At 37.1% G+C, this 15,041-nt stretch overlaps 1 protein-coding gene across 3 annotated transcripts in view; it reads left to right on the forward strand.

The window, feature by feature from the left end:
* The window catches only part of PARP8 (poly(ADP-ribose) polymerase family member 8), a 109,127-nt gene extending 101,289 nt beyond the window's left edge, over positions 1 to 7,838 (forward strand). For all 3 annotated transcript variants that reach the window (XM_061373127.1, XM_061373129.1, XM_061373126.1), the window contains 7 exons: positions 121 to 233; positions 400 to 472; positions 2,273 to 2,342; positions 3,777 to 3,853; positions 4,768 to 4,837; positions 6,800 to 6,884; positions 7,462 to 7,838. In XM_061373127.1, the coding sequence (XP_061229111.1) occupies positions 121 to 233; positions 400 to 472; positions 2,273 to 2,342; positions 3,777 to 3,853; positions 4,768 to 4,837; positions 6,800 to 6,884; positions 7,462 to 7,564 (591 nt within the window). In that variant the 3' untranslated portion in view covers positions 7,565 to 7,838. The remainder of the gene's footprint in view (positions 1 to 120; positions 234 to 399; positions 473 to 2,272; positions 2,343 to 3,776; positions 3,854 to 4,767; positions 4,838 to 6,799; positions 6,885 to 7,461) is intronic.
* Positions 7,839 to 15,041: the final 7,203 nt, after the last annotated feature.

Raw genomic sequence — 15,041 nt, forward strand, 5'->3', positions numbered from 1 at the left:
ACCGAGATGCAGTCATGCATTGTGCAGAATAGCATGGTATCTTGAGAACTTCCATTATGTAAATATAATGCATTTGTGTTAACCTACTTCTTTTCACTTGTGCACTGTTATGTTTTACAGCAACTAAAGTTTATGCACACTCCCCACCAGTTCCTACTTCTCAGCAGTCCACCAGCCAAAGAATCCAATTTCCGAGCTGCTAAAAATCTCTACGGAAGTACCTTTGCATTTCAGTAAGCGCATATATTCATATTAATCCAGGGTTATCAAAATACCACGCTATTTTTTCATTCTTGCCATTTAAGGTTTACGTATGTGAATTTATTGTTTTAAAGGATTATTGATCTCATTTTGCATTTTATGCTGTGGATTTTAATGTTTTATTTTTTATTTTTTCAGTGGTTCACACATTGAAAACTGGCATTCCATCCTGAGGAACGGCTTAGTTGTTGCTTCCAATACGAGGCTGCAGGTAAATAGTAAACTAAATAGATTTTAGCTAACCTGTATGCTGGATTAGATGCTAGTTTAGGCACATTTCAGGAGGTGTGGTTTTGGTAGTCATATATGTGGAAAAAAGGATTATTCGATTACCCTCTTCTTTCCTGAAAAAGGTACTTCCTGATGCAATTAAAGTGAAATAATGTGGCTGCTAAAATAGCTAGAAAATCCCATTGCTAGAATCAGTGCTTCAGTTTTGCACTGAAGAGCAGCATCTCCAGCAGGCTTAGCTCTTTACTGCTTAAAAGCTGGGTTTGAATTAAAGTTTAGAGTTACCTAACTATCTCCATGTTGTAGGATCAAAAAGCATACTAGATTTACAGAACCTGGCTTTACAGCATCTTCTCTTGTCCTCTGATTTCTTTGGAAACGGAAATATGAGTGTACTGGCCAGGAGGGAGCTATAGCAGACTTCAGTGTGTTTTCTGGACTGAATCTTCATGAGACCATTGTTGAAGAGCAAAGCAGACAATACCAGAGGGACTGGGGAGCTGTAACTAAGTGTATTTTAGCATCATGCCTTTGACAGCTGTTCCCTAGAGCCGAGACCTTGGTACCTTGGAGGAGGATCCTATGGTGCTGACTAAGGACTGGGGTCCACAAGACACTGAAAAAAAGGAGAAATTGAAATCTCTGCTATTTCTCTTAGTGGTTTTGGTGTTTTTATTAGTATCTTTGGAAAGTACTAAAGCAAGCAGGATCTACACACAAAAATTCATCAAACCGCTTTGTTTACGCTTGGGGTTTTTTTTTGTTTATGGTTGAAATACTGGGAATAATAAAGCCCAATTTTATATAAGTGATCATTTTTAGATCTCTCACACACCTAAGGCATATCCCGAACCCAGTTTGTATTTACCCCAGTACCGAACAGTCAGGAAGTTACCAAGAGTCCTGTACAACATTGTAGTATCTGGAGGAGTGAAAGCATGATGTGCATTCCTGTGAGAGCTCTGGTACATTGCAGAGACAATGTAAATACCATTGGGTCAGAGGAAGGAAGGAAGTGTGACTCTGAAGCCCAGTGGTCATAACAGCTATCAGACAAGAAAATGACTGTAGGGCTAATAAGAAGTGTTCACTTTTGTTGCTCAGCCCAAGCTTCATGACATGGAACAGTGATGTTGGTGAAGAAGACTCTTCCCTTTCCTCTATTCTTTTCAGACAGCTGGTAGTTTTATTGCTAAAGCACAGTCCTGCAGTGATGGGATCTAGGTGTCTGAACTGACTCAGGTGAAGTTTTATTGAAACCATTCCTACAGTACTCAGGCTGAACTAGTGACTAAATTTTTCTGTAGCATATGACCAGTGTCATCACTATCTCTTAATTTCTTACCTTAAAGAAAACAAAAGCAGCTGTTGCTGCTGCTAATTCACAGAGGCTGGCTTAGGCTGTGCTTCCTGCCAAGGTTTTGATGTGACACATGTGTTGAGCTTGCTCGTCCTTGTTAATGCTGAGGTGTACCTGCCCATGTACAGAAGCACCCTCTGTAGACATTCTCCCTGGTAATGATACATTTAAAATCAGAAAATGCAATTTTAGATATAAATCTGATGTTGGGTATTTGGATATGGTGCCCAGAACATACAGTATTTTGGCTGTGTATTTGTAGTGTGATTTCTTTAACATTTTCTTTGAACACTGTTTATTACCAGGAAATAAATTAGTGCAGTGGGGCAGATGCTTATCTACATTACGTCTTGTTCCTATCATTATTATTTTGTCCAGATAACCAAATTAATGTTAAACAATCACTTTGCTTTTTTCCAGCTCCATGGTGCAATGTTTGGAAGTGGAATCTACCTTAGTCCATTGTCAAGCATATCATTTGGTTACTCAGGTGATACTTATAAATCACTCTAAAGCTGGAGAAATATAGGGGGATATTTTAGTCTCCTGCTTTTCTTACCCAGCTTCACTGTTTACAACACTGTATTAAATTTTATCTCTGTAGGCTGCAATTTAACTTATTTAAAAAAGAGAAAATCTAAATTCCCTTATTAAATACTATCTTAATTTTCCAAGGTGCTGGGTATCTTGAAACTGTTCTTGAAGTAAAGAGTAGCTAATACCGGATGCTGCGTACAATGGAACAGGTCTTGATTATGCAGTGGGAATCCAGCTTTTTGTATAATGTTTTTTGTCAGTATCTGCCTAAGTCCATCTAACACGGAAAACAGATATTCATCAATAGATGTGTTCAGCTGTGTATATTTAAGACTGTTCCCAAGTATCACCACATCAGGATTACAAAGAAAGTACAGAACAGTGTGCTTACTTTAGCATGAGAAGGGGATGGATCGTAATTTGTCCCATTAGTAAATGCAAAAGTGAGTCATGCAGAGTTTTCTGCATAAGAATTGAATTATAAATAGAAGCATAATAGAAATCAATGTGTATTTAAGAAACTTTACAGATTTTAAAATATGGTAACTTTTTCCTTTAGGTACGTTGTATTTACCATTTACGCACATATGAAAGTACTGGTGTGGAATGCACGTTTGTGTGCGTTTAGATAATTTTGAGACTTTTAGTTATGCTTTCAGATTTTCAGTATTTTTAGGTAATGTCAAAATTCATTTTGAAAGCTCAGCACTTTTTACTACTATTTATTGTATTTCAATATCCATTTCTAAATGTACTTTTAGCTTTTCAGAGATGACACGAGTATGGAAACATTTTAGGACTCTCTAAAGGTGCAGGTTTCAGTATCATTATCTAACAAAATGACCAGTTGGCCAGCATTGCTTTGTCAGCTTCAGTGATTTTCTCATCTTTTTACTTTTCCTGGTCCTTCCATCCAGTTTCCCTTTAGAAAGGAAGCCTGTGTTGCTATGAAGTGTGTCATACTTGATGACAGTGAAAACCACAGGGGAATCCTATGCTCCCTGTTCCTTCAAAGAGTTAAATTTCTCCATAATTCAGTCTGTGTTTGGAAACTGCCAAGAAATATGGGATACTGGAAAGGCAAGGAAGCCTGTAGCAGCCAGAATACAATACAAGAATTTTATACAAACCAACATGAGGAATAGAAAAGAGATCTGAGGCACAAGTGTGGTCTTTAGGGGATCCAGTGTGGCTGACAATTTAATACTTTTATGTGTAGATAAATTAAGCAAGATAGACTTTAAAACTTGAAATAAATTAACTACTCTTAAAAATTAATTAGGCTTCCAGTAAGTCTAGATAAAGTTTCTGTTTCATTCTCTATACTTAACTTTGCTTATTATGATATTTATACGCCAGAATATTTTACATGACTTTAATATTCTAGGGATGAACAAGAAGCAGCAGAAGGTGTCAGCTAAAGATGAACCAGCTTCAAGCAGTAAGGCCAGTAGTACATCACAGGTACAGTACAGCAGCCATCTCTGAAAGACTTACAGTTTTATGCTTGGGAACTTGAGAGCTGAAAAGGAGGAGGTAATATTCCCTTTGTGAGAGCTAACAGTTTTATTTTATTGAACATTATCAACAACTTCAGGGACTTCAAACATCAACTACAGTCAGACTGCTTTAGTACCAATTTATGGAGTGTACTGCAGGTCTTGTGCACTTCTTTTCCAAGCAGAATTTGGGAAGAGAAGGAAAATGGAATACGGATTGCATTATAACCCTTAGCATGCCCTTGCTTTCTGAGTTCTTGAGGTACCGAAAAATGATGCAAAAAGAATTGAGAGTGGCTGGTTATAGGAAGTCAGTTTTTCTTTTTCATGGTTTTTGCATGTTAAACCATTCCAATTCTGCTTTATCTAAAGCAAACTTATTTGTGTTTAGGGCTAGATTTTGAGAAAAAGATCTTGACTTTGTCTCCATAGTTAACACATAGAAACTACAGAATAATCTCACTTTGGAGACAGATTGATGTGTAACAGCAGAAGCCCTTAGAAATGGGAAAGCTACTAAATTATCAGGGTAGTGGTCAAAGAACTGGTGGTCAAATTCACCTTTTTTTTCTTCTGCTGTCCATTTTTTTATAAGTAGCACTCATAAATTTCTAATGGTATTACACATTCTGTAATAATGATGAACTTTTCTTTCTGGATAAAAGAGTTCAAATCCTGCCTTCAGTAATCCAATCAAATAACATAAAAGCTTTTAGAAATTCTATTACATTTAGAAATACAATAGAAAAGTTTTAGAATGTCTGCCTGTGTCTTTGTTCATTAATAACCCACTGAAGATAGCAGCCCTCTCCTTTGTTATTCTTTCACTTAGTTTGTCTTACTGCACTAATTAAGTTTTCTCATGTTTTTACATCCCAGTCACAGAAGAAGGGACAGCAGTCACAATTTTTGCAAAGCCGTAACTTAAAATGCATAGCCTTATGTGAAGGTAAGCTGAAAGCCCTTGAAAAACTGTTTTAGTCATGGATACACTGTTACTGGATGCTAATCAGTGAGACCTTTAGTTCCAGTATTGGTTTTAGGTAAGACACTACTGGTGGGTGTATGAGTACTTACTTAATAGTTGACCTTTGTATTTCAGCTTGGTACATTTCCCTCTTCAAACAAATCTGCACATGCTGAATGAATATGTAGTAACCACTTGCATATAGTGACTGATCATTTGGTCTGACTTTCAAATGTGATTATATTCCTAAACCACCAAGATGACACAAGTCATGGCCTTTACTTGAAACACTGACTTCTTGCAAGGTCTTGACAAATGCGTGAAATACCCAAAAGTCAGAAAAAAACAACTTTCCTATTGAATTTCCAAATAATTTCTCACTGCTCAGGCAAATAGACCATTCATCTGGTAAGCAGTCTGTTCTCTCTGACTGCTTCAGAAATTTTGTGAAGTTAAAATCTGGTACATACTAGTACAGTCATTCTCAAAAGACTATTCTCTTACTAAGGAAACCTTAGCAGGTTTGGAGAACAAAGGATTATGAAATTTGAGTAAGAATTGTACCAGTACTTGGGAATTACATTTCATTGGCCAAACAAAAAGAAATTATACTAAACTCAGTTTACCCTTCATTTGGGCAAGTAGAAGTAAAAATTAAGACAGTGGAAAAGATATTACTTCAAAATGAAAGCTTTAAGATATACACACTACTTTTATATATGTATATGTATTTTGAGGGTGCTCAAGGGAAATATTTAATGTGATTAAAGAGATGTCAGTCAGCCTGAAAATCGAATTTGAACTGCACGCTTTAGTTTAGTTTTAAAATTTTCAGAAGAAGATATGAAATAAATCTAGGGTTTAGTAGAATTTACTTGGCCTCTAATGCATGAATTTTCTAAATAAAAATTACATCTTTAACAAGGACTTTTTAATACCATTAATCATAGCCCAGTATATTGGCTATGCAAGGCCTATCGTCCCTCACGTGTCAATTGTACCTCCCAGTTTGGTATCATCAGCAAATTTGTTACTAGTGCATTTGACTCCTGCATCCAAATCATCAACAGAGATATTGAACAAAACTGGCCCTAGAATTGAGCCCTGAGGAACAGCGCTGGTGACCAGTGGTCAGCCAGATGTATCCCCATTCACTACAACACTTTCCTCAGTCCTTCAGCCAGTTCTTCATCAAGGCACCATGAACCCAATCGGCCCACAGTTGGACACCTTGTCCAGAAGGATGCTGTTTCAATACATTTATCAAAATCTTTTCAAATACAGATTGATGGTACAGCTTCTACCTGTAACATCTACCTGCCTACCCTTTATTTTAATAAAAAGGTTTCTTTCCTTTATTGTCCTTATTCTGGTGGTAAACATCCTATCATCAAATACACTGCTATTTTCTGAACGCTGAGCAAGTTTCAGCAAGCTTCGTGATACCCTTGAGTCATAATTTCTTTGCTTATTTAAAAAAAAAAGAAAAATTGGTACTTATTTCAAATCCCAGATACGACATACCTCAGTGTCAGGCTTTGTCTTTAGTATCTTTTTGTTTTCTTTGGCTCAGCCACCATCAAACAGAAATATCTCTATTCCAAAGTCTGATTAGTTGACTCACATCCTCCTTAACAGCCCTATGGCCATTTAAAATCAGTTTTTAATAAATATACTTTTTCATTTTTCATTCCAGTTAACTGGCTCGCATACATCAGACATTTGTGTTTACTGGAAAATATAATGTATTTAGGAAACAAAGATCAAGTTCATCTCCCTGTTTGTACTAGCAGCCAACTCAGATTCTACACCACATTACAGGCATGCAGTTGAAAACTACACTTTCCCAGAAGGCTATTTAAAGTGTATAAAAAGGCAAATCTTCTAAAGCAGTATTTTCCAGGCATGTTTTCATCACAATGAAATTTATTCTTTCCCCAATAGTGATAACTTCATCCGATCTGCACAAACATGGAGAGATATGGGTAGTTCCCAATACGGATCATGTGTGTACAAGATTTTTCTTTGTGTGAGTACAAAATTTTAACATTAATCTTCAGTTTCTCCTAGACATTTTTCCCCACATTCCCTCCAATAGATGTACTTGAAGTAGATAAAAGATGTTTCTTCCTACTTCTTTTCAGTATCGATTTTTTATCTTTCTCTGTGTATGTACTTTTGTTAGGTTTACTAGCTGTTTTGTTACAGAATAAATGAATGGAGAGTTACTGATTTTTTCCACTCTGTAGCAATACCTTATGTTACAGTAAGCCTACCCATATATTGTAAAATATCATTTCTATTCGATTGTATGTTTTAAAGTTGAGGAATTCATTAAAGGATTCTTGTTTATGGTGTGAGCTTTTTCGCCCTGACCCTTAGGTCCTAGTGGCTTATTCAGCATCAGGGTTTCAATGACAGTGGCAGCCTTACTGCCCTTCACTGTTGAGTTTAGGATCTCCATATGCTGGTGAAGTGCAGCAGAACATTTTAGAAACATATTAACATATGTAATAATCACTCTTGATTATTGAATGAAACAGTCATGGATGTTTTTAGGTAGATTAATAAAACTAATTTGATTTTATTTTTTTTACTTTTTTTAGTTATGAAGATGGTCAAGTGGGTGACACAAGTATAAATACACAGGAACCAAGCATTCATAAAGAGATTCTTCGAGTCATTGGCAATCAAACTGCTACTGGTTAAAAGGACCACTCTTATTTAATTGATGTGATTTGGAAGCCTTCCTCAGTCTCAAAGCTGGATTTTGAACTGAAGAAGATGCAAAAACTAATTTGTTATTATTAAAAGCAAATTAACCCTTTGAATACTTACTGTTTTCCTACTTAGTATTTCTTATCAAAATACCTGAGATGGTATGAATTAGCAACTGTAGGGTGCAAAGTCTATTAATATACTAAAAATAATAATAATTAAGCAGGCATTTGGGTTGCTCACAATAAACAGACTTTAAAAAGGAGTTTTGTGCTGATATTTTTATATTAAACTTCAATTGGAGGTTTTAGTACTGTATACTGGTATTTTAAATTTAGAATGACTGAATTACAAGTGAGAGAGAAGATTTTATAGCGGAGCACCTGTATTATGCAGGATACTTTGCAATAAGTAAAACATTCTCATATTTAAATATAATAAAAGGTTGTCTGGAACATGTCAAATTAAAGAGATTGGTTACCTGCAGCTATCTTCGATCGATTTTATTTACACAAATGCAGCTAGGATTTAGAGTCAGAGGTTAAAACAACAATAATTTTTTTATGTAGTTGGTGCAACAAAGCAAAAAGTAACAAATGTGATGGTGTATATTTAGTTTTCTTTGTCTCCTCTGGAAACACTGTCTATTCGTTAAGCTTAGCAAACATCTGGAAATCCTGAAGCTCTTCCTTTTTACAAATTTGTTTTTTATATACTTCATTTTACAGTTTCTTGATATCAACAAGATTCTCTAATGCTTTCATCTTAACTTCAGTGAAACTGGTTTGTGGTTGAATTTAGCAACATATTTAAAAATACATGCTTAATTGAGTTGATTGTTCATACATCAGAAAAATACAAAAAAAAAAAAAAGCTAAACAAATTTTTACTGATTTTCTCAGTGAAGTATTTTTATTTATTCCTAAGGGAAAACAGCCTAATTCAAATCTCTCTGTCCTTTAAATTAAGAACTCTTTTTTTTTCGAAGTGAGCATGATGACAACACAGATAGGGAGGGACGCAGCCTCCGAGGCGTAAAGCATATCCTGTGCCCTGATTGGTGCCCTTGGTGGCCCTCACAGTAGCTATTCTGAAACATTAATGACCCCCTTGACTATGGAGAACAGTTCAATCTACTCATCTGTGCAACTATTACAGGCCACCTCAGAAAGCAAAAATAGAATGAATCCTCTATTATGCTATTTTTGTAATAAAGATACTGACGCACAGGTATATTTGTTTCTTTCAAGGAGAACTACATCAGATATGTTGTAATGGGTGATTCCTTCTTCCTTGGTCAAGCTACACTCCCTTACTGCTTGCTGCAATTGAGGTTCCCTACAAGTAGAATAGTATTATTGGGCCTAGGAGCATATACTTGGATATGTCTTTTAACATTTGAAACTTACTTACTGGAGACTTCAGTTTTTCCAGGTTCACATTCAGACTTGTAAAGCCAATCCTGTTTGCATATTCCTATTTTGCTATTGAATTTCTGTTAACTTTCACCCCCATTTGGTGAACTCCTAGATTGAGAATCACTATTCTAATTGCTATCTTTTGTGTTGGGACAAAAGTAAGTTCTTGAAACAAAGATTCCTGAAATTTGTCAGTCTATGTAAGGACTGCCTTAGGTTGTGTAACTGCACAAAATCACTATAAGACACAAGTGGAGCTGAAAGCCCAGAAAGATCATCTCTGTATAATTTGTCCTGCCATATTTGTCTAAATTGCAATGGTTTACGTAATAAAAAGAAACTAGGAAGCAAGTTCACAAGGGTAACCTATGTTGACTTGCAGGTCTTATAGTGCCACACTCCAGGAGCCCTTCTCAAAAAAACTAGTTGAAAATAAAGGTGACCATGAGTGAACTGGAGAAGCCAAGTAAGCAGTGATCTTCCCTGTCGCATCACAACGCACCAGGGTCACAGGTGAGATGCTTGAAGGAAGAAAACTGGAATGTAGGTATGACAGCAAGTCAGCTTTGGTTTGCACAGTGGGGTCATAATACCGGCCATGAATGGTGCCATCATTAAGTACACGGGAAAATACATCTCTGGCAAGTTTTAAGACTACTCACAGGTTTGTTCTAAATGAATGAGCAGGAGTAAGGGACAGCATGGAGGAAAGCAGGGCTCTGAAGTGTATGTAGGACTTCCTGTTGTAAGATGCCACTTCAGGGAGTACTAAGGTGACTGGCTTATGAGTGGAGAAGGGTGGTCAAGAGTAGAAGGCTGAATGTGAGGAGCACAGGTGTTACAAAGCAGTGGCAGAGGTCAGAACTTTCCAGGGAGAAAGGATGTTCTAAAGGGACAAGGGAATTGCTTGTAGGAAAGAAAAACAGCTGAGGTGCCACTGCAGTGCCACCAAATTACTGACAGGCAGCCTCAGCAGATCAGGTGCATGGCAGGCAAAGGGACTGGGAGAGTGAAGTTACAGTGTGGGGAAACATGGGCATGGGGCACCACCATGCCCAGGGAAGCTTGGCCACATGGGAAGGTGTCATGCTGCAGAGGACAATGCAGGGACACAGGCCCAGTGTCGCATACAAACAGCAATTGAATTAAATCAAAATTCACTCAATACACAGTCACTCAGTCACTTTTTTATTTAGCCATGCTAAATGCATTTAGGATGCTTCTTTTAAGGTGCTATATTATCAGCAGGTGACCAGAAGTCTTCAGCTCATTTAAACAGAGTATTAGTTCTTATTTTTTATAGGTGAGGGGAAAGAGGGAGGCTCTTCAGGGGTTTATTACTCAAAAATAAATAACATTTCTATAGCAAATCTGAAAGTTTAAACAAAGACTTTATCACAGAGAACTTGAATGAAAAAGCCTGAGGATGAGATTTTCCTTGAAGAATTTTTCCCTTGTGGTTTTATCCAAGGGCAGAAGTTGCATATTGCCAAATTATTCCAAAACCTTGTGTTCACATGTATTCCAGGGGATGGAAATAAAAATAAGCCATGGTCATTTGAGCAGGGACCCTGTGTTGTCCCCAGAGCCCTTGCATTTCCCTTCTCTATTATCATGTGTATGTATTGTTGAGAAAGCAATCTTTCTAACTCCCACTGTAAAGATGCAGGCTTTCCACAGATAGCTTTTAATGAAACAAAATAGAGCCCCAGGGTCTACTATCTCTGGTGGCAGAAATCTCCATGAACCCATTGCTGTCTAGCTGTGACCATGTTCAGCATGGAGCAACCAAGGGAGCTCTTGGGGAAAATCTTCTTTCTACATCCCACAACAGATTACAAGCTCACAAATAAAGTTTGACACAAAAATTATTAATGCCTTAATGTTGCACCCTAATTATGAATTGGCATATTGATAACATTGAGAATGGAACCAAAAAATATGATTTTAAACCTTTCCTGAGATTCAGGCAAATATTTAGCATTCAAGGGGTTAAGCAATTTGAGTTGTCTTCTCCTATGATATGAATCAGCATCGCTCTGTTTTCCTCAGCAGTCCTACACTTTTGGTAACCTGTCATTGGCTCCATAATACTTACCATAAAATGACCAGTTTGTGTAATATCCTGCATAATATTTTAGAGAAACTAGTTGATGACACCAGGATTGTTTATGCATATGTTTTTCTTCTAAAGCCATTGAAAAATTGGTATTAATGCTGTATAATTTTAATATTTTAACTGTTGGTACTAAAAATGCATCCAATGAATAACGCTAAGATGATGCTTTTGATAACACAAATACAAGATCACTCCAGGTGAAGACTTTGTGCTTAGATCAGTTATGATTTGCTTCTAGTCCACTTACTACTGCAGAAGCAATTGGAGTTCTTCCAATGTGGATGAGTACAAAGTGCAAAAAAATCCCAGAAAGGGACAATTGAATGTAGAGATAAATGATTTACAGAGAAACACTAAAAATCCCCCTAAAATATAACAACTCTATACTCATTTAAGTATTATATTAGTTTATATGGATTTCTTCTTTGCTCTAGAAAATGTAAGTCAGATAGATACAAAGAGTACAAGCCATGACTGACAGGGAGGTAATGCTATGGGAGCAAAAGTGCTCTGTCACCATATCATCTTCACAACAGATGGATCTGGGGCTGGACCCCCTGTTGTGCTGAGCACCCATCAAAAGTGTTGAGGGTCAGACCCTTGAACAAACATGGGTAGTTTTTGTACCAGCTACTCCTCGCTTTCATGGCGTCTTTTTGGAAGCCACTGAGGCAAAGGGCCATTGTGATGGGGTCAGCATGCAGATGTGAGCAGAACTCAGCTTCTCCTTGGTTGCACGATGGTGGGACAGGCCCTGTGGTGGAAGGATAAAGAGGGGAAACTACTGGGAGGCCCCCAGCAGATGGGTCCAAGCCTCACCATGCATTGCCCCTCCACCATCTGCCACTGCAATGGCAGCCTGGGATCTGGCTGGCCACACATCCACTGGTCTCTTGGGACATGCAGGGTCCTATGGTGATTTATTTGCAAACCCAGGGCATTAATCTGGTGTCCTGTGCAATTTCTTTGTTACAAACACTACCTCAAGGTGAAGGACGAGCCTGTTGACTAAACTGAGCAAGGTCCATTGTCTGGAGTGGTTAAGATTAGGTGTAGCAGTGAAAGTTGTCAGAAAGGATCTTGCGTCTAGTCAGCCAGGGCTGTGATAATAATCAGATTTATTCCTTAAAGTGCTCAGAAGTGGTGGAACACTTGTGTTTCAGAAGGGGATAATTAAATATTGCAAAATTTACTCAAAGCAGGATGGTTCTGCATGCATGGTGTTGTACAATATGCACAAGGATGTTGCCAGTAGTTTGAATTTCCAGATCTGGCTTTGGAAATGCCTGGTCAGAAGGCGCTGGCCTCCTCTGTTTATCCAGGGGTAGCAGTTTCATACCCCTGCTCACCGGCTGGAGCAACAGCCACTGGCAACAGTGGGGGAATAAAACACCTTGAGCTGCTGTTTCATAGTACTTTGATTGCATGTTCCTGCTAAGTTTCAGTCTACTTCAGAACAGCTACGATGTAAATTACTACCCATTATACTTTACATGGGGATTTGGTATACATACTAGGTATAAGACTTTTGTAAGGGAAACAAAGAAAAAAAATCAAGTAGTTTTTAGATGAACATATTTAGCGTGTCAAAAGCCTGTTGAAGAATAGACTACATTAAACATTTACCAGCAAGTCAGTAAAAACAGTCCTTTGACCCAGACATTCAGTATAATTTAATGCTCTAGAATAATTTTTGAATTTACCCAGTATGTATTGTATCTTTGAATTTTAAGAAGCAGACACTCCTTTATGTAAACATAAAATATGCCTATGTTTCTTTTAACTCTGCAGCCTTTTTTTCTCCAAATAAATTTATTAAATTCCATGCACAAAATAGTACTGCAGCCTGCTATTTAGCCTATGGTGCCTTAGAGTTACTACAAATATTTAACAAAATGTACATAATGTAAATACTGCCAGCAGATCACTAAGGCCAAATATTTTCTCTATTCACTTTTTACTGCACTTGCTTTCTATTGCTATTTAAGCTTCTTTTATCCAGCTTTGTAACAGTTATAACACTGTAGCCAATGTAAATGTTTACTTTCAATAAATCAGAATTTGTTCAACAAGCACTGTGCATTTGGGCACTGTTTTGAGAACTCTGTTCGAAGTTAAACAGTCATCTAAGAATTAAACCACGTCTGAAGCAGTTTCTTGACTTCAGCTAATCTCAACGACATCTAAAGGTTATGCCATACTTTTACGCATAGTATTGGAGTAAGATTTTTCTTCAGTGATCTCTTTAAAAACACTTAGATGAACAGTAAAAACATCTTTCCATGCTGTGTTTATCTAAATGGGTTACATGACTGGTTAAAAATAAAGATACTGGAATTAAAGCAGTATTTTGAACATACAATATCATATAAAATGCATAAGGATGTTTAAAGATGCATTTTATAATGGCTTTTAAAGAAGTCCTCAGTTTTTCTGTAGAGCTGTTTTGTCATGAAAACACAGCAAATATATGACAAACCATGTTGTACTCTCATATGGGCATGTTTAAAGTATAAATGTACATCTGCAGCTCATAAAATATGCAGACATTTCTGGGACTGGTTATTAATTCAGTGAGTGTACTATTTTTTTCACTCCCTGTGAGTTTATTTTAATTATATGGGTGGATATTAATGTGTCTTTTAAAAGTTTTTGCTTTCTTAAATTTATTATTCTGGTTTTGGGGATTTTGGATTGGAAAAGTCAAAGTATACTATTGTTTTGAACGCTCTTAAGTATCTTACACAAATGTAACTATGTAAGAGAGGAAAAAATACATCATTGCTACCCTAAATGACTTAGATTTTACCTGTGATTGGAATGTACAGGCTGGAGCTTCAATTCTGGAATGGAGGAGATATTCCATATTTTGAGGAAGTTTGAAGAAATAGTGACTTCCAAACTTGCAAAACTAAATTAGTGGTGAAAAAAAATGCTAAATTAGTGGTGAAGTCTCAGACTTCACTAAAGTCAGTACCCACAGACAGCACAACAGGTGAGATTGATACCAGCTTTGTCTTAACTGCTATTCCACTTCCAAGTCCTTGAGTCACAATCTCTCAACACGCATCATTAGTTTTCAATTGAGAAGTTTTATGCCATACTGTGTTCACCTTTTGAACAGTTCAGTGTGGGATCCAAGAGATTAATAATCCAAACATTAATTGGCAGCAAAACAAAATCATTGCAATGGACAAAAGCTGCTTTCAAGTGCACACATTACCTTTTGACTGAGAAAGAGCAGAAAATCTGAGAAAATACGGCCACAGGAAAAAAACATGTGCTGTATTCATTAAACTCTGTTTGTACTCTTGACCATCTTCTTTTTTGTGAATTACTATGGAGTGCAGATTGCAGCAAATAATTTGGCATTGGTCACACAGCCTGGGCCCCCTCAAGAGGGGGATTTGTCCACCTGAAGTACCGGGAGATTGCTTATAGAACTGCATTAAATGAATGAAGCCAATAGTAGCTGAGGGCCACAATTTTGCTATGCCCTAGCTCTCAGCGCAGTTACAGCTCTTCAGTTGCTAGAGAAATCTGAAGTAATATAAGAAAGGCTTAATTTAGCTCTCAGTGCATTGCAAAAGCCTAGTGTCAAAACAGGTGAAAAAGAGGAACAGCATATTAAAAAGCAAAAAACAAAACAAAACAAAACAAAAATAAAAAAAAAAAAAAACACAAAAATTGGCATTTTTTTATTAGGCTACATAATAGCTCCCTCAGGATCATTTTCTGAAATGTGGCAAATATTTTCCATTCACATTCAAGGGAGAGAAAGTGTAATTCAACACATGAAAACTGAAGCCTCTGAACAGGGCGTAAGAGCCTTTAGCAGCAGCACTGGATGTAGCGAGCCCCTGTGCAAGGCGTCAGCTATTGGATTTCAGCCAGTTCCAGAAAGCTGGCATTCTGCAAAATGCTGAAGCAG

Source organism: Neopsephotus bourkii, unplaced genomic scaffold (assembly GCF_033783945.1).
Source record: "Neopsephotus bourkii isolate Nb327-2 ecotype Australia unplaced genomic scaffold, CSIRO-AGI_Nbou_v1 NB_1628, whole genome shotgun sequence".
NCBI lineage: Eukaryota > Metazoa > Chordata > Aves > Psittaciformes > Psittacidae > Neopsephotus > Neopsephotus bourkii.